At 44.8% G+C, this 20,474-nt stretch overlaps 1 protein-coding gene across 1 annotated transcript in view; it reads right to left on the reverse strand.

Annotated features, from left to right (window-relative positions):
• The window catches only part of ZFHX3 (zinc finger homeobox 3), a 417,139-nt gene that overhangs the window by 9,710 nt on the left and 386,955 nt on the right, over positions 1-20,474 (reverse strand). Inside the window, 5 exon segments of the mRNA XM_086689030.1 lie at positions 18-3,309; positions 3,311-5,451; positions 6,678-6,780; positions 18,589-18,789; positions 18,942-19,075. Coding sequence (XP_086545156.1) covers positions 18-3,309; positions 3,311-5,451; positions 6,678-6,780; positions 18,589-18,789; positions 18,942-19,075 — 5,871 coding nt within the window.

Consider the following 20,474-nt stretch of genomic DNA (forward strand, 5'->3'; position numbering starts at 1 on the left):
CCTAGAGCAGAACCCACCTGTGTTGGATGGAGTAAAGCCCGGCAAAGAGGGGCTGTTGAGGCTGGGGAGCAACACAGGAGGAATGCCCTGGAGCGTGGGATATGCTGTAGGAAGGTTGAGAGCCTGAAGAGGGGCATTGTCAAACATCCCTTGCTGCTGAGCTGCCAGTCCGAGGACCTCATTGGCCTTTTTAATCCGGTCCAACTCTTGTTGAGCCATCAACTGACGTACAGTGGCTGGGTCAAAGTATTCTTTCTCCTTGTCCAACTGGCTTCCAATGGTGTCTTTAACTTTGGAGATATGCTGTTGGGAAAAGATATGGTCACGTACAGACAGCCTAGCGCTGTACTTGATGCCACACAAAGTGCACTCTGTTTTCGGTCCCTCGTAACTTGTTTGGTTTATACCAAAATGCTTAGCCATGCTTAACTTGGACTTCTTTTCTTTTGCCCGGGCATTCTGGAACCAGACCTGAACAACTCTCTTTGGCAGTCCAATATCATTGCCCAGGACCTCACACTCTAGCATGGTGGGTGTCCTGTAGTCATTAAAGCATGACTTGAGGACTTTGAGCTGCAGATTGGTCATCTGAGTGCGAAAACGTTTCTGCCCTGGCCGATCCCCACTGTCTCCAGATTTGCCTGCTGACCCACTTGCACCAGGACTCGGGGAGCAGGGGTCTGCAAGGCTTGAGGTTTCACTATAGTCCACTGTACCTTCATTGTCATATTCCTTGCTGTAAAAGCTTGGGGCTGGACTGACCAGACCCGATGACAACCGATCTTCATACTCAGACATTGCCATCATGGCCGCTTTGGTCAACCCTTCATTGGGTGCAGAGGAGGATTTGGTTTCAGTTGCTATTCCCGTTGCACTGTCATTATCTGCATTGCCCTCGTCTCCTGTAGTGGTATCTGTGATTGCTGTGTTGACAGAGGAACAGTCGTCATTGTCCAGCTTGGTTTGGTCAAAGTTTAGATTAACTGAGGACATGGAGGGGCTTTCAAAGTCTTCAATCCCTTCCACCTTGATGGAAGAAGGGCTAAGAAGAGTTCTGGGAGATAACTCCATGGTTTTACTCACAGGTGAGAGGGGCACACCTTGGCCATCACTACTGCTTGGGGGTAGGTGGGAAAAGCTGGTTCCATCAAAAATATCTCCTTTCATCTGAAGTCCCCCATCACAGTCTAGGAGCATTGCAGACAGAGTAAGGTTGTAGCCAGCTCTCTTGGCTTCATGCCAATGACGGGACCGGATATGAGCCTCAAGGGCAGTCTTGGCTTTGAAGAGTGCTCTGCAAAAGGGGCATCTCCTATGGGCCTGGGCTGGGCCCACAGCCCGGAACTGTCCTTTCCGTTCCCGGGCTCGGGTATTCTGAAACCAGACTTGTACCACACGTTTCTTTAAGCCCACCTCATGCGCAATGTGATCCAACATCTTTCGAGTTGGATTGGAGTCTAATAGATACTTTTGGTACAGTATTTCTAGCTGTTCTGGTGTAATAGTTGTCCTCAAACGCTTGTCTCTCTGAGGTTCTTCTCCTCCTGTCCCACTGTCATTTTCTCCAGGGCTTGCACTGGCCTTTTCCTCCAGCTTCCTCTTCAGAGTGTTCATTGTGGAGGTCGGAGTTGAAGGAGAAGTGGCCGAGCTGGCTGGAATCTGAGGTATGGCCCCAGAGAGCAGCTGGCTTGCCAGGAGTGGGTTACTAGGGTCAAACAGCATGAAAGGCATATCCAGTGACCTGTCCAAAAACTGGGGGTGGATGAACTGATTCTGTGCACTCAGAAAATGAAGCTGCTGATGCTCCTGCCAGTGCTCAAATGATGGAAATGCCAACTTACATTGGTCACACTGGTAGGGGATTAGCTGAGGAGGTAGGTTTGCCAACTGTTGAGGAGTCGACGTGTGGAGGGGCTTGAGGGGCAGGTGGGAGAGCTGGGAAGGACTGGGGCTTGACTGGGGTAAGGGGCACTGAGGTGGGGGTGCTTGTGGAGGAGGCTGTGGCAACGCAGCAGGGGAAGTGAGCTGTGGGAGCTTTTGCTGGGCTGTGTTTGTCTTCTGCTCAGGCTGGTCTTGCTGCTGCAGCTCTGCCTTTGGTTGTCCTTGCTTTTCTTGGGTTTGGTTTGGCTGTGCACTGGGAGGTTCAGCCTGCTTTGGTTTCTCATCACTCGCCTCTGTTTTTGAACTAAAAGTGGCCAGTTCGTCAGCCTCTGCCGTGAGCTGTAAGAAAGCAGAGGAAGCTGTGTTGGCCGATGATGCTGGGGCGCTGTATGCCTGTGAGGGCATTGGGGTGCTGCAGGAGGAGCTGGTGGGTGTCAGGATTTCCATGGCATCCATGGAATCCTCATTTTGGCTGTCATCCTGCCCCTCCTCATCCTCATCTTTGTAACACAGCTTCTTCTGATGCTTGATGAGATCAAAGATGCGCTGAAACACCAGGCTACATTTTTTGCACTGGTAGTTCAAGTTGCTTGTTCGAATATACCTATCGTTTGTAAGCTCGCGCCGCTCTCCATCTTTGCCCTCCCCCTGATTCTCATAATTTTTCCTGGCCTTCTGTCGGGCATTTTGAAACCACACCACTATGACTCGGGTTGGAAGGTTCAGTAAATTAGAGAGTTGCTCAAATTCATCATCCTTTGGGTAAGCATTGGCATCAAAGAAATCCTGTAGGACTCTCAGTTGGTAATCTGTAAACCTTGTTCTTGAAGACCTCTTGCTTCCCCAGTACTCCTGCTTCTGCGGTTCCGGAGAAGGGGGCCGGGAGTCAATCTTGAGCTCCTCCAGGCTCGTGATAGGAGGATTGCTAAAGTTGTAAGGGGAATCCTTGTTACGCTGCCGCTCTTTGAAGAGGGTGTTTCTGAACCAGTGCTTGATCACCTTCTGGGGCAACCCAGACTTGTCTGCCATTTCTTTGATCTGCTCTTCACTGGGGGAGTTGTTAATGTCAAAATACTGTCGCAGGACCCGGAGCTGGTCATCTGTGATTCTGGTGCGAGGCCTCTTGTTCTGTTGCTGGAGCAGGCTTGGATTGAGCTGATGCTGGTACAGCTGGGCCAGGTCCGCAGGCAGAGGCTCCACAGGTCCAAGTTGAGGGGGAAGCTGAGCCGGCAAGGTCTGCAGTGGCATCGTCTGCATCATCAGCGGGGAGAAGATGGGCAGCTCCATGGGCATGGAGAGCTGGGTGAGTGGCACAGATGGCTGGGTCGGTGCGATTGTCGGTGAAGTGATGGGCGGGGCCGATGCAGGGATGGCTGGCGTGGAAGCTGGCTGAGGCGGTGCTGCAGGAAGTGGGGGTGGAGGGGGGGGGTGGGGGAGGTGGTGGTGGGGGCTCCGGGGTCTGAGGCCTCAGGGGGTACAGTTTATCGTAGTGCTCTCGGTACTGTTTAGCAAACCTCTCTAACTGTTTAAAGGGAAAGTAGTTTTGGTGAACGTGCTCTTGATGACTCTTTAAAATCAAGATGTTAGAAAACAACTTGCCACAGGAGTCACACTCCAGCTTTTCCAGGTTCTCTCCCTGCTCAGTCTTCCCATTCTTCTTCTGCACCTTCTGTTTGTTCTCGTTGTACTGAATGACCAGCTCAAAGCCAAAGTTCTCCAGTAAGGCCTTGGTGGCGTTCCCTCTCGCATCTGAGGCGATGCGCGGAGGGAGCATGGAAGGCTCGGAACTACCTGCCGGTGCTAACTCTTTCTTCTCTTTAGCCTTCAAGGCGTCCGGCAGCGATTCCTTGGGTGCTGGGTTGCCCTCTCCCACCTCAGCACTGTCCCTCTCTCTCTGGCTTTCTTTTTCCTTTTCTTTGACGATCAGTTTGTTTTTCTTTTCGGGGTGCTGGCTTGGCTGCAGAAGGGCCGAGTGACTCTGGGACAGAGACAACTGGCTTTGCTGCTGCTGCTGTAGGATCTGCTGGTGGCTCTGCGGCGGGATCTGAACCTGAGCCTTCAGATCATCCAGCAGGCCCGGGCCCGTCCCCGTCAGCGTCAGTGCCCCGCTGGTCACTGGCAAGCTCACCTCAGGGTTGAGCTGGAACTCTGCACTGGGGATGTAGAAGGGGAAGAGGAGATGCTGCTGCTGCTGGAGCTGCAGCAGGGTCTCTGTGGTCATGGGGAAGTGAGGAAGGAGGGTGGGGTTGAACAGCTGAGACTGGATCAGGGCAGCCTGCTGCTGCAGCTCCTGCTGCAAGTGAGCTTGAACTTGAGCCTGGGCCTGGGCCAGTGTCTGTGCTTGTTGCTGCTGCTGCTGCTGTTGCTGCTGCCTGGATGCAATCATATCTGCTAGCTTCTTCCGATTTGCCTCCTTGGGCTCTGAAGGGGAAGTGATATTGGCACCGATGGGATTCCCCAGGGGCTGCATCCCTACGCTTTCAGCGGGCACTTGGCTCAGTAAGTTGGAGCTCGGAGCGATGCCAGCACTGCTTGGATTGGTGGTGGTAAAGGTGTTACTGCCACTGGTGCTCACAGGACTTGGGGTGGAGGAGCTCAGGGAGACACTGCTGCTATTCCCAGTCCCATTGCTATTGCCACTTGCAGCCTCCAACTTGGCTGCTCGGGCCTTGGTTTGATGCAACACAGACCTCATGTGGATCTCCAAAGTGGAACTCTGGCTATAGGCCACATTACAAGTGTTACACTTGAAAGGTTTGTTGTCTGGGCTGCTGGTGGGTTCGGGCTGACCAGTTGCTGACTCTTGAAGGGCTCTCTTTAACTTATGCAGGTGGGAGACAGAATTGTAGTGCACTAACAGGATATTTTTTTGAGTGAAGGATTCCTTGCAGACGGTACACTTGTAAGGGCGAGAGGGGTCTAGAAATTTTTCCATGGTGAAGTTGGGGCCTTTCCTGAAAGGTAGAGCTCTCTTTGGCTCTGAGCCTGAGTCTTCTTGTACCGACCCAGAGTCACTGCCTGTTGGGCTCTGTTTATCTTCCAAATCACTCTCTTCCTCCTTGTCTTCCTCAACAATTATGGTGTGGTCCTCGGCCAGGGTAGGGTCTCCCATTGCCAGGAGGTCCCCGTTGGCCAGAAGGCCACCATAAAGCTGTTGGATGTCGGCCTCACTCAACTCCAGGTGGCTTGTCTCAAGGTGTTTTTTCAGAGCCTGGAAAGTTCGGAAACTGCGCTGACAAAGACAGCACATGGTGGCAGCTCTGATCACGTGGTACTGAGAATGGAGCTGGAGCTTTTCAATGGTCTTGAAAGCCAGGCTGCATTGATTACAGCGATACTTGTACACATGGCGATCTGACACAGGCAGCTGAGGCCGCTTGGCATGAACCTCATTGAAGTGGGTCTGAAGAGTGGCAGAAGTTTTGAAAACCTGGTTGCACCCCTTCTTCCAGCACAGGAAGCCTGAATCTTCTCTCACAGCCCCTGGGTCAGCAGGAGAAGGTTTCAAATCTCCACTGTGCTCTGTGCTTACAGAGGGCAAGATGTTCTTTCCCAAATCCTCTGAGGTTTCTGTAAAAAATAAATAAATACATACCAATCCCAATGATAAAGAAAGCTTTCTTTCAAAGATGGCTCCTAGAGCTATCTACCTAGCAAGTCCTCACAAATAGAATCTTCTCATAAAGGAAATACCCAATTGGAACACAGACTGTCTCCATACAGCTCCTGCAGAGAGTACATATTATAAGCAAGTGCACACGAACAGAGGGGAATAAAAGGAAATACAAAAGTTTCACTCATAATAGGAATGTATTGTATCATAGATCTCTTATACAACATTCAGTTGCTTGACTCAGCATCTTGAATTTCTCAAGCATGGGTTTGAAGGTTACTGATCTTAGACTGGATTCCCCTTTTACATGGACCTGAACTGTATAATATGTGAATTAATGCCATCCTACATTGGGGGAATTTAAGATAACTGCTGTCCCATTGTAATACAAGAAATTTTGGAATATTACTTTTGACTGTCACCGCTATTTACATTCAAGTGGCCAACTATTAAAAGATGTAACAATTTTTTTTATACCCATACATATTCTGACCCTTTATTTAAAAAAGTCAGCTGTCTACCTTCTAATATGGAAAAATCACAAGGGAGGAAGTGGGCCAGCCAATAATGTGGCTGAAGTCTTCCCAACTTAAATCTTAGGTGCTGACAAGAGGTGAAAGATGTAGGAGAGCTTCATAAATGGAGGTCTAATGATCCATCTAGCTTGGAACCACCATGGGCACCAACATCCATGTCTTAAAAAACGTTCTTTCCAAATGCACCTCTACACTGGGTCCTAAAGCAATCCCAGAAGACTCAAAGAACTTCGTGCAAAGGAAGCTCCTAAACAGACAACAAATCGAGTGCCCCAAAATCATTCACGGGGGCCAAAACTCCCTAATAATTAAGTCCTCAGAGAACAAATGCTGAACGCCTTAGAATGGCGAGTCATGCATGGGTCTATTGACTGAGTCTCTGGTTGTTTACTTCCTCAATGTATGGTCTAAGGGGACATGTGTCCACCAAAATCCCACTGGTTCTCACCTGATTTTCGCTCACTTTAAACAATTTGAACAGTGTACAAATACATGCCAGGAGTCAGAGTATAAGTGCCCCTCATCTCTTGATCAATTACATTAACCTTGGGAGTACTGTAAAGGATTCTTGGCACTCTTGCTCAGTGAAAATTTTGACCCAATATGTCATTTTCTTTGCATTTCTAGGGGTTAAAAATGACACTAACCAGGCTGCTTTCCTGCCTCCTCCAGATTGGAGTTCCCGTCTCGATCTGGAACAGCTGCTGGGAGGAACATGCTGCTGGGCATCACCATCTCAGGGGTGGTCACCTGAGAAATAAGAGGCAGAGAAATGAGGAGAGTCAAATGGAGAGGAAAGAGACACAAAACAGGGAAATGTGTAAAAATTATTTAATAAGCAAAATTAGCCCTCACCAGTGTAAAGCTAGAAGTGTCACTTTTCATAGCTCACTGAAGATTCATGTTTATTAGACAAAGCTCACATCAGTCAAAAGTGTTTCTACGGTTACATTCTGGACATAATTAGCAGTGCACACTTGAAGAATAATCTTATTATTAATATTTTTCCTTTATGCAGAATTTTGACTTTGATCACTGACAATGTTTTGTCATGGGCTGTGAAACTTCTTGTGCAACCAATTAGGTAGATAAGTTGAAAGGCCCACCTTAAGCTGCTGAAAACATAATAAGGGCCCTAATTAAATCATACCTAGTAAAGTACACTGTAATCTTGAAGCAGGGAGCATTGTAGTACTGTTTTCAAAATGTATTCAGGCAAGAAGAGGAGGGGAATGAGAGCGAAGGAAAGGGTAAGAAGAAGAGAACAGAACAAAGAGAAGGCTAAGGACACGCAGACACATTGGCAGATCCTCCAGGAAACATTTTGTAACCCTTTAGAAGCTAGATCAAGTGCAAACGAGCATTTCTTATGACTCACTTCAGCCAGGATTTCCTTTGGAGTCTTTGCTCGAGGTACTCAGAATCATTGGGAAGCTCTGGCCAGTGTCCCAGCCACACAGGGTGCCTTGCACAGCATTCTATACCAGGGCTGCACCACCTTGACCGTGGCTATTGTTTACTAATATAGCAATTGCAGAATCCGCCTGGATCAAAAGAGCTGTAATTTTATTTTATTTATTTTTTTTTTAATTTTTTTTCAACATTTATTTATTTTTGCGACAGAGAGAGACAGAGCATGAACGGGGGAGGGGCAGAGAGAGAGGGAGACACAGAATCGGAAACAGGCTCCAGGCTCTGAGCCATCAGCCCAGAGCCGGACGCGGGGCTCGAACTCCCGGACCACGAGATCGTGACCTGGCTGAAGTCGGACGCTTAACCGACTGCGCCACCGAGGCGCCCCGAGAGCTGTAATTTTAGATCAGATCCTCAGACACTTCTCTAGGCTTCTCTGCCATCTGGCTGGAAGTTTGTCTACATAAGTTATCATTTACCAGACATTAATGTGATAAGCAGCCCTCAAATCCAACGTAAGGATAAAACGTTCTTGATTTAAACAGAATATCCCTTTGCCTGCTACAGGGTGGAAAGGTAGTAGGCGAAGATATTGCTACATGAATTAGAAATTATCTCCTGTTTGATGACAGCCTAAGAAATGAGCTGAACAGAAACTGGAGTCACACCCCTAGCCTTTCTACATGGCATCCAGCCCTACCTGAAGGAGTTATCTTCCCATGAAACACAGGTATCTCAGGATCTTTACTTGCTGTTGCAAAGACTGGAACACCTATATTACTGTTCAAAATTAAATATTTTAAATAAATTATTAATTTTTTAACGGTTTAAAGATCCTGGCCTTGCTCAAAATAGCTGCTGACATGTTCCCTAGAAACATCGTGACAGGCTCCAGTCCTAGGGGAAACCCACACAACGGTCCCCATAAACACCAAAAAGGGAACACCTCAATACCTTTCGGGGTATTAGAATAATTTCAGCAGTTCAGATGCTGATAAGGTGCAGAAATTAAGCAACAGGCGCTACAGAGAAGGGTTCTGAGAAAGCTCACGTTTATGAAGAGCAGGTGCAAGGCAGGTGAATGTGCATGACACAGAATTCCTGCTCCCAGATATCTGCACCCTCACACAAAGCTCGTCGGCAGCTGGTTAAGGCTAGCTGTTGATGAATCGTTAGGAATGGAGCAGAGATTGCCAAACTCATTCCATCTATTTTCTTTTTAATAGAAAGCATTTCTGACCAGTGTGGTTGGGGAGTCCAGCGGGAATCCAAGAAGTGAAAGGTCACCGATTAATTTATAGTCTTCAGCCAAGGGGGAGCACGAGGTTGGGGGCAAGAGGGGGAGAAAGGGAAAGGAAAAAAGACTCCCCCCCACCTCCTTTCTCAGTTGTAGCTGCAGGATCAGTCCTTTCCAGGGATCTTTAGGAATTATGAAAAATGAATCATGAGAAATAAAAAAAAAAAGCCCTACAGAGTAAAAAAGAATAAAATTATCTAACACCTCAGCTGCACATCATTATAGAAAACTGTGGGCTTTTTATACGCATTACAGTAAGGCAGACATCCCCTCTAACAGACTCAGTACGACGGATCAGTAATTGTTTTCATACACTTTAATTAGAAAAACTCAGATGGCTATGAATAATAATGGAAAAGAGAGACTTTTGCACTTGAAAGGTTGAAGTCAATCAAGTGTGAATGACGGCAAAAAAGAAAAAAAAAAAGACACCAATTCATCAGCCCTCTGTTGTCTCGCCGCGACTTTAATCATAATTCCTGATTGGGATTCAAGAAGGCAGTAAGCAGAGGTTCTTTGTCTGCCTTCACCTTCCATCAATTAACTCTTCCCGAAATATAATCATCAACCTCACATGCTCCTCTGCATCTTAATCTGGGCCTCCAAACCTGTAAGTCTTGCCCCATATGTGTTTAAGTAATTACTTTTATCTACCTGCATCTTCTCATCTGTAGTGTCCTCAAATTCTCTGGGGGGAAAAAAAGATTTGGTATATAAAATTTTGATGGGCAAGAAATTCCCAGGAGGCAAAGAGGAATCTCCCTAAAGGGAATCCTGAGGATCTAGAAAGTCTGGTGGGGTGTATCTGCACATATGTCTCAACACAGAGATGGAGAATGGAAGCCTCCTTCCTGCACAGGCTACTGGAGGGCCCCAAGGCAGCCCTCAGACACTAAAGTTTCTGTGCCTTTGTTCATGTGTCTCTCTCCTCCTACTTTCCAGAGCTTCTCACTCAAACTCTGCATGCTTTTTTTGTAAAGAGCCATAAATACAGTCCTGTCAACAGCTCACTGAGGAAAAGGAGAGTTGGCCAAAGGCAGAGTTCCGACATCTCCCTTGGCATCCCCCTCACCCCCTTGTTTTCTGGTCCTATATGACTACCAAGTGGCTTGGAAGGTTCAGACTCTCCTAGCCACAACTCTGATGGGTAGCTGAAAGTCACTGGGAAAGGCAGTCCCTCAGGTGTGCTGAGCACTGTTCTGTGAAGACCCTCCCTTTCGCTAGGTGCACTGGAGCATGCAGGTGTGTGAGAGGACACAACCTGACTGCAGCATAACCAGAACCATCCCAGATGTGCCCAAACCTCAGACACCCTCAAATAACAGGATGGCACCACCTTCCCCTGCAGAGAAAACACATGCATGCATATGCTCTCTTTCCTCCCTCCCTCCCTCCAATCTCCCTCTTCCTACTTCTACTCCAGATTCAAAAGCCAAACGAAAAGTTTCAGATTTGGCCAGATGACAACACAATTGGTACAAACAACTATACTTTCTCCATGTCACTATTCCATCCATGTAGATTGATTTTTCTCATAATCTATACATCCATCAACACTGAATATGTTAAATTATGTCCCAAATACTCTATGTATACAGGGGACCAGAGACTATTACAACAGACTTTTTTTTTTTTTTTTGGTTATAGTATTTCACTGATAGATTTTGTGTGTGTGTGTTTTTAAATAATTTACTGTCAACTTAGCTAACATACTTTTAGCCTGGCCTTGGCCATGCAACAGGCAATTCCATGGTAATCTTCTAGATACCACATACGTTCCTGAGAGTCTTCAGAGTTGATGGGAATGCAGGAAAAAATCACCTTTGGAACTGAGGTAGTGACAGAAAAGTGGCTGTGAAATCTTCTTAAGTAAATAGGTCTCATATATACAAGAGAAATATGGAGTTCTGCTTTGATGCCAGAAATCTTGAAGTTGAGGCAATTCTCATAAACAACAATAGAAATAAAAGAGTTCCACACTGACACTGAAAGTCTTCAAGCTTAAGCAATTTCAAAACAACTTAGTTGTTGAGAAAGAAGGGCCTCAAGTGACTCTGCTTACCCATCCATTTGACCATCATTCACTAGATATCGTACAGGGTCCCTGTATTGCACGCCTGTTAAGATATGGTGAGACAAAGTCCCTGTGCCCAAGAAGCTCACAAGCCAGAATAAATAACCTTTCACAGATCATAACCTTAGAAAATCTGAGGAAGGCTGCAGATGCCTAAAAACATACTTTCACACAGAAACTACTACAGATAATTTCAGGAAATCACAGGCTCCCTAGAGAAAAATCCATGGACTCAAGTTAACTGTCCTTGAACTACCAGGAGAGGTGACATGGATTCATAAATACCTAGTTCCCACTTCTGTTTGGCTCACCATTGTTTCGGATTATGACTTGATTCTTTTCAAAGCTCCAAGTACACTCCTTATAAAACCCAGAGGGTTGGATGTGGGTCTGGCTGCCACTATGACATTTGGGAGGGACCACCGGTGTTTATTGTTTCTCGGTAGAAGAAGCTAGAGTTATAAGGAGCTCTCTCGCTTCCTGCTTTCTCCAGATCATGGATGTGGAATGGCCAAATAAAGCACCCTGAACAGCCAAGGGGTATATACCATGCTAAGTTCTCATGGGACTATCCATGCAAATTTACCACTCAAGGCCACCTTGTCTGACTTAGACCGATACAACCAACGTGTTCCACACGCTGGAAAGCAAAGATACTATCCCTACACCCTTGCCATTGCTCACCTAAGTAGGGGATCTTTCTAAAAGGTTCACTACTCCAAGTGAAAAAATACGTTTGACAAAACCTAGACTCCTAAGGAACCCTCAAATCTTTCACTTTTCAGTAAAAATCATTAGAATGAACCACCTCAGATAAGAGAAGACGGGAAAGCCTCAGACACAGGCATTCCTGATGCAGACCTGGCCAGTCTCCACATCCTTGTAAGTAAGGAACTGCTTCTGTTAATACTGAAGTTCAAACCCAGATGCTTCGGGAGCTCAGCATTCTAGCTAGTGGTATGTCTGCAGGCTGCAGTGGGACTCAGGCTGCTCACTGCTCCTGCACCGGCCACCACGGGAGCCTGTCCACTGGTCTCTGCACTTCTGCAGCCAGCAATCCAGAGCACCTCCTGGCAGCAGGGCTTCAGAATTGTTCTCCTTTCCTTTACTCCCTCCCAAATGTGCCAGGCTGGGCACTGGCCCACAGAGGCTAGAGGGCCTGCTTTCTCTCTCTTTCTTGTTTCCTTTCTAAATTGTTTTCTATGTGGTTGTCTATCTTTGTGTGCGTGTGTGTGTGTGAACCTAAAACTCATGAGGAAAAACTGTAGGGCCATGTTCACATTCATGTGGGCCAGAAAATAACATAGCCCTAACCAGAGTTTAAAAACTAAGAATAAGAAAGACAAAAATAAAAAGGTGACTAGAAGAACAGGAAACACAGGAATAGTTAACACACACACAGGGTGACAGAAAAGAAAGTTGAGAAGGAGAATGGATTGGAGAGAAAAGCTTCATTAGACTCAGAGAGGCAAGCAGTGGCAGTATACCAAGGTCACTTCTAATTTAGACCATCTAATTGGCAAACAGGCTCCAAATGGCTATCATCTCACAGGGCTTGGAATTAATGAAGCCCGATTATTTTCATTACCTTCCTCTGAGATAGAGACAAAGTGAGAGAGCTGGTACCCAAGCAGGTGCAAAAGCCCCAGGGCTAGTGGCCACCCGCCGCCCCAGTTAGGGGGGGCAGACAGCAAGCCTGTCCCAGAGGCCCATAGATGCACAGGGAGACAGACAATGACTGAAAGAAGTCACAGTACACAAACTATTGCTCCTGAGTGGGGGGTGCAGAGGGCAGGGGAGGCAGGAAGGGAGGAGAGAGAAAAATGGGGTGCAGGGCCAGGAGCAGAGAAGGGAAACCTGTGCACAAACAGAAAATACTGGATAACTAAGAACTACCACAGGGAGATAAGATGAAGAGCTAGAGAAAAAGAAGTTCCTGGGCTGCTCAGGAGCCTATCCCCATCTCCACTATGAGGTCATATTGTGGTAAGCGACAAAGGAACAAAAACAATTTCCCCATATCAATGCTCCAGGAGCCCAGTGGTGTGTCCTGTTACTTAGAAGGACAGTGATCAATTAGCGTAAGAGTATTGAAATGCATAGTAGGTGGTCTTTCCCATTCTTATGGAGGGGCCAGGAACTTGTCCCCCCTCAGCCTCAACCCTCCTTCCCCCAAAAGAGTAGGAAAAGGAGGGTACAGAACAGGAGCTCCTACATCCCCTCCACCAATTTGAAATCTCTACCTTCTCTGTAAATAGGTGAGAGTTCTGTGGAGCCAACACTGGTAGCAGCCTGCTCGGTCAGGTCTGGAGGGGCACTTGTCTCAAAACCCTTAGGCTTTATAGATTTGCTTCTTTGATATGACGTGTATAAAAACACTCTTTGGAGGTCTGTTTCCAATAGGCCAAGCAGAATGAAGTGCTGCGGGTGCAGTTTCCATAGTGGAGAACCAGAGCTGCGATTGTTCCCAGTGGAGAATATTTTCAAGCCCCTTCATCAGTAAGGAGAAGGGGGCCCATGGAAGACACAGATATGAGATGCAGAGCATAAGCAAGCAGCTGTTACCATAGCAACAGACATATTAGACACTGCAGGTTCCTGAAAGCTGTCTGATAAGGTATTATTAAATGAAGCCTCCTCAAAACACTCTCCATTTACAACTGAACGGAAAGACATTGTGTAGAAAGTAATCTATTTCCATTTATCAGGGTGAAATTTACTTTTAGAAGAACTGAAACCCAATTCAAGCCAAATCTTGTGACCTTGGACCCAGACAGCAGAAAATGTTTATCCGAATTTATAGCTTTAGATACCCGGGACATACCCAACGTCTATCAAGAATTGTCTGTGTGGTAGATTTTGCCAGCTTTTCCTATTCTACAGCCAACTGCAGCTAATAGTCAAACCATTTGACAAGGAAGGAAAGTCACTCCTCTTACCACCATTCATCCTGGCCACTTGGGGACAAAGCAGACATAACTTTCTCCTTTTGGAGGATGAATGACTATACACTGGCCATTCCTTAATGATACACTTTTGAAAACTGGAACTCTGGGGCACCTGGGTGGCTCAGTTGGTTAAGCTTCTGACTTCGGCTCAGGTCATGATCTCACACTGTATGGGTTCGAGCCCCACGTTGGGCTCTGTGCTGACAGCTCAGAGCCTGGAGCCCGTTTCAGATTCTGTGTCTCCCTCTCTCTCTGCCTTTCCCTCACTCTCTCTCAAAAATAAACATTAAAAAAAAATTTTAAACTGGAGCTCTGATTTGAGGGACATTTCTCATCATGCGGTTTTCAGAGTTTCCTGTTCCAGTTGACCAGGAACAAACAAACATACAGTCAGAAAGTCCAACCAATGCCTTCCCATGGCCAATTTTTTAATAAATTTACAGTAAAATGCCCTCCAGGAGCATGATTGTCACCACAGGCTTATTATAATCACTTGGTTATAAAACAATTACAAATTCCATTTTAACACCAAACTTTTCAGAGGAAGCACAGTGGTATCTGTTTTGATTAAGGAGGGCAAACTTCAGTCCTCAAACAGGATTATGGATTTCCCCTAAGCTACAGCCACCAATTCTCCTCTAACCCTGATTGCTCATCTTTTCCGGCTGAACTAAAGGATCAAAGTGGAAATACTTCATCACCTCAATGCAAACCATCCTCAGAGCTTGAAAAACCAATTCAATACTGACAGCCAGGCAATAACTCCATCTTCTAATGCAGACAGAGGGTATTAAACCATCTTTACGTATACCTTTAAGAGTAAAACCCTCATATGATTATATTTCTCATAACTTTCAACTTTGTTTCTGAATCCACTAACTTTCTCTTGCTGCTAGCAAAGTGACTTCCTATAATCAGAACCTTTCCCACAATTTGCACACTTTTCAGAAATGTCTACATTTCTAGTAAAAACAATCCCATTTATAATTGCACCAAAAATAATGAAGTACCTAGGAATATACTCAACCAAGAAGGTAAAAGTCCTGTACTCTGAAAACTTAAAACATTGATGAAAGAAACTGAAGACGACACCAAGAAATGGAAAGACATTCCATGCTCATGGATTGGAAGAACAAATATTGTTAAAATGTCTATACTACTCAAAGTAATCTACACATTTAATGCAATCCCTATCAAAATACCAACAACATTTTTCACAATCATAAAATTTGTGGAATTTGTGGAATCACAAAAGACCCTGAATTGCCAAAGCAATTCTTGAAAAAGAACTGAAGATATCACAATTCCATACTTCAAGTTATACGGCAAAGCAGTAGTAATCAAAGCAGTATGGTACTGGCACAAAAAGACACACAGTTCAATGAAACAGAATAGAAAACCCAGAAATGAACCCACAGTCATATGATCAATTAATCTTTGACAAAGGAGAAAAGAATATATAATGGGAAAAGGCAGTCTCTTCAACAAATGATGATGGGAAAGCTGGGCAGCAACATGCAAAAGAATGAAAATGGATCGCTTCCTTACACCATACAAACATTAAATCCAAAATGGATGAAAGACCTAAATGTAAGAACTGAAACCATAAAAATTATTTAAGAGAGCACAGGCAGTAATTTCTCTAACATTGGCTATAGCTGCATTTTTCTAGATATGTCTCCCGAGGCAGGGGAAATAAAAGACAAACTCTTGGGACTACATCGAAATGAAAGGCTTCACTTCCTTCCAGTGAAGGAACAAAACTAAAAAGACAGCCTACTAAATGGGAGGAGATATTTGCAAATGATATATCCAATGAAAGGTTAGTATCCAAAATATGTACAAAACTTATATAACCTAACCCCCCCCCAATAAACCAATTAAAAAATGGGCAAAAGACATGAACAAACACTTCTCCCAAAGAGATACAGATGGCTAACAGACACATGAAAAGATGTTCAGCACCACTCATTGCCAGGGAAATGCAAATTAAAACTAAAATGAGATACCACCTCACACCTCCTAGAATGGCTACAATCAAAAACACAAGGAACAGCAAGTGTTGGCGAGGACATGGAGAAAAAGGAAAACTCAGGCACTGTTGGTGGGAATGCAAACTGGTATCGTCACTGTGGAAAACAGTATGGAGGTTTCTCAAAAAGTTAAAAATAGAATTACCCTATGATCCAGTAATCATACTACTGGGTGTTTACCCAAAGAATACAAAAACACTAATTGGAAAGGATATAAGTATCCTTATGTTTATTCCAGCATTATTTGCAATAGCCAGACTATGGAAGTAGCCTAAGTGTCCACTGATTGATGAATGGATAAAGAAGATGTGGTATATATACACAATGGAGTATTCAGCCATATAAAAAAAAAACAAAAAACAAAAAACCGAAATGTTGCCATTTGCACCAACATGGATGGGTCTAGAAAGTGTAATGCTAAGCGAAGTAAGTCAGAGAAAGACAAATACCACATGATTTCACTCATCTGTGGAATTTAAGAAACACAACAGATAAACAAAGGTGTGGGGGAGGGGGGGAGGGAGGGAGGGAGAGAGGCAATCCAAGAAAAAGACTCTTAACTATAGAGACCAAACTGATGGTTACCAGAGGGGAGGTGGGGGGATGGGAGAAATAGGTGAAGGGAATTAAGAATACATTTATCATGATGAGCACTGAATAACGTATAGAACTGTTGAATTGCTATACTGTACACCTGAAACTAATATAACAATGTTAACTATAGTGGAATTAAAAAAAAGAACTTAAAAAAAAGTCTACATTTCTATAGAAAAAAATCTCCATTGTCTGCTGTGGGAAGATAAGGTACACAGGGGTTTCAGTACAAAGTACCAAGTACAACCCTTTTAGCGATCAGGCTTCTCCTATATAATTATGTTGTCAGGGATTCTTCTAGAACAGGGTTTATAAACCTGGTTCCATGTATGAATTTTAAGGTATTCTTATGCTCCCTGGCAGTATACACAGTTTTGTAGATGCAGAATACTCAATGGTGGTCTTAACAGTGGTTGTCCAACTTTACTGTGCATAGAATAACCCAGTAAGGCTACAGAATCACTTTTATTGGAGTCTCTAAAAAGGTCGAGAATCACTGCTGAGAAGGTGCTAGTTAGTGAGTAACATCCAGAAATATCTTAGGGATTGGTACCCCAGGAACACAGTAGTTACATGTTGTCCTTGAAGACTCCGTTGGTAAATGAAGAAGATTCATAATGACCACCAGACTCACTTATGTGAAATGCACCTCACTTTCACTGTTATAAAAATATGACAAACAATGGATATTTGAAATATAATTTATATTATAGTCCCTAGGGATGTATAAAGGAAACCTACTGTTTAATGTAAACCAGTCATACAGATTATTATAGGCTCATATTTTCTAGACCAGACATATCAAATAGGAAAAATTATCACCTGAGGAGAAGAAAGATGCCATTAAGTACTAAAAATGCTTCCCATATCACTTTCTGTTCCTTCAGGCTCTTATGGTTCCAGGCCATCAGTGGGAAGTGTGATGAGGCCTGAGAAAATCCCCTTGTTATTTCCAAGGCTGGTGAGAATGCCAATACCTGTAACACAGAAACCTACCCATCCAAAAAAACGGTCTCCACTCACAGAGAATCTTTACACAGTGTTCACCAGTCTATCTGAAAACACCCACGGAAAGGGAATTTATACTTGAAAGATCTCTGAGATGAAACTTACGCTGGGTCACCTTCAAGTTTCCTATTGGCTGCTAAAGTTCTCTTGATGCATTAATTATATGTTCCCCACGACTAAACATCACTTAGAACATTATTCATTCATCTTGCATAACCAAATGGAATAGGAAATGCCTAGAGGTTATATGTTTGTAACCTGCACGTTATAACATGGAATTCTGAACCGACTACCTCCCTGGGAATCTGTACATGAAAAGGCCATCAAATTAACCTATTACTCCACTGTTGAAATAAGTTAGAGGTGAGAATAATTCTCTTTGGTAGTTTTTCCTCTAGTAATCAGGAATGGGCTTGCACAGCAGCCCCATCACAGATAGAAAAGCAGGATATTAGTATCACCTGTGGAATTTGGAAAGTTTTCACATTACAATTAAATCTTTATGCTAACCTTTTGGGCCGAGCTACAGTAGCCACTTAGAGCCATGCTTTTAAAACCTGCAGGTGTAGCAACAGCGTGTTGAAAATGCAAAGCCCTTGTCCATGAGTCAACACATGCTATCCCACTGACCATTCTCCTGCTCCGAGAATTCAGATATTGGCTTGAGAAGTGCCCACATTACAGGGTCACACCCCTAGAGCTGGAAAATGTGGGTTCAAATTTCAACCCTACCACTTACAAGTGGCATCAAGTCAGCTAAACTATCTGAGCCTCAGTTTCCTCAGCTGTTAATGTGAACATGTCCAACTCTTTATTTTTTAAACAAGGCTGTTGTGAGGATGAAATGAGACTAACAGCAACCCAGAACATGACCAACTTATTGAAGGTTTGCAGAGTCTAAATAACAATATCTTTATGTAAGTGGTTAGCTAATCTCTGCATCAGACCAGGAGGGAGGATAATAAGGGAAGGTGGAGAAACACATACACATTCAATGCTTTGGGCTACAGTCACACCATGGTCATACCCAGTTGAAGGCAGGTACAGAAAAACAGAGGTCTAGGGCCATTTTTGATATTTCCAAGTCTACACTGGCTTTCTCACCCAACAAAACAGAATCTCCTCCATGTTACTGCATCACCTTTGACCTCAGGAAAGAGAAGCCACAGGTCTTGCTGCCGGCTGCCTTACCGTCATAATGAGTTTCTCCACGCAGTCAGGTGCCACGCTGTGGAGGTGGGTGAGGTGCAGCTGGAGGTGGATCTTGTTGTTGAGCATGTCCTGGCACAGGGGGCAACGCAGCATGGGCTGCACAGAGTGCTGCGTCATGGCGTGCACCCGGAGGCGGTTGACGTCGGCATTGCTGTACTTGCAGTAGGGACACTGGTACATCTGTGGGGGATACATCCACCCCTCTGGCTGAATCTTCAGTTCCCACCAGTGCCTGTGTCTGCCCCAAGCCCACCCACCCAAAAGTGTCTCCCCCACTGGTGTCTAGAATGCTCTCCCCCTCCCCCAACCAGCAGAGCCCCTTCCCGTCTCACCTGCTCTGATTTGGTCTCCTCTGTTGTTTTAGGTCGCTTTGAAGAAAGAGGAGATTCTGAGCTACCTGTGAAGGAGATGCGTTTGGAGGTCGTGGGAGAATCTGTCAGCTCCTTCTCTGCTTGGCTGGACGATGCTGGAAGGAAAAGCAGAAGATACGATACAGCAGCCAGACCAGGCCAGCTCCCAGAGGGTTTGTGTTGGGTGAAAATCAACATTCATTTATAGCACAGGATTTTCTTGAAACACCAAAACTCAAGTAGGATGAGCATCCGGACTGACTTATCAAGCACACTGGAAAAGAAGCAAGTGTTCCTTTTTCCCTCATGAATTTCTGTCACTACTTTAACAACTGAATGCTGAGGAAAAAAAATATATGGACTAAAAGGCTCTGAGTTGGATTAAGCTAAATTCGGTGTATTCTGACTTCCCCCCAATCAAGACACAATCTGCTGCCCTATGGGGGCAGTCGGGTTGAGAGTGGGTAGGGAGTCTTACCAAATGGCTAGTCAACCTGAGTACCCAGACACACACTGCTTTCACAGAAGTCCTCAACTATGTGAGCTCAACTTTATTTTCCCAGCTCTTGGAATCACAGCACAGCACATCACAGGAGACATGACACATGTGACCTGAGAAAGGTTCACATGGATATCCGCATATAAATACTTGGGGGGAAAAATCAAGTTTGAGTTTAGCAACCTGCTTTTGGGGAAAAAGTAATTGAAGAGTGAAAGACGTAGGGCACGAATCCAACATATAATCTAGCCAATGCTCCAGACACAAGCGTTTATTCTGAGTAGGTGGTAAGAGGGAAAGTCTCCTCTCTGCTTGCCCAAACCACGCCCCATTTCACCAAAAAAACAACCAAAACATTAATTAATGAGGAGAGTCACATGAGACTTAAGAAGCAAACAGTAGGTACAGAAATGTGGGTGGAAGGAGTTCTCTGAAATACAGAAAAGGATCTGGAAGAATTTGATGAGAAAACCACTGGGTTAAAGGTTTAACAAGGATCAGCAGTGCTTCTCCAGCGTAAACACAAATCCCACCAGGAGTGGATGTGGTCATTCCAAAACCTGGTCAGTATCTAAGGCTGGTTCTCTCACTTGTGAACACAGAACTTCCTTTTTCAGAATTTTGCTACGAATGATTTTTAAAATCCTGAAAATGGTCGGGAGAAATATATACCCATTCCCCTCAGTGAAAAAGAATGTGACTTGCTATTGTGGTCCTTGGTTTAGAAAGCCTAATTTTTACTCTGAAGTGCAAATGCTGTCTGTATCACCCAGTCTAGTTACCTAGCTTGTGTTTCTACTTTAGGCTCAGCTTTGAAATTTGTTCTGATGTGGATACCAAGATGCTCTCATTATAGATGTGCTTTTTAATAAACAATTTTAGAAAATCAATTTTATTCATTAAAATCATAAGGCCACAAATATTTTTGAAGAAACAATTGCTAAATGCAGGAAATATTCCAGGAAGTTGATGCTCTTCCCAGAATGCATATCTTGTGACCTTTAAACCCCAGTATC

The sequence above is a fragment of the Puma concolor genome, chromosome E2 (assembly GCF_028749965.1).
Source record: "Puma concolor isolate L17-30 chromosome E2, mPumCon1.1.hap2, whole genome shotgun sequence".
In the NCBI taxonomy this organism is placed as follows: domain Eukaryota; kingdom Metazoa; phylum Chordata; class Mammalia; order Carnivora; family Felidae; genus Puma; species Puma concolor.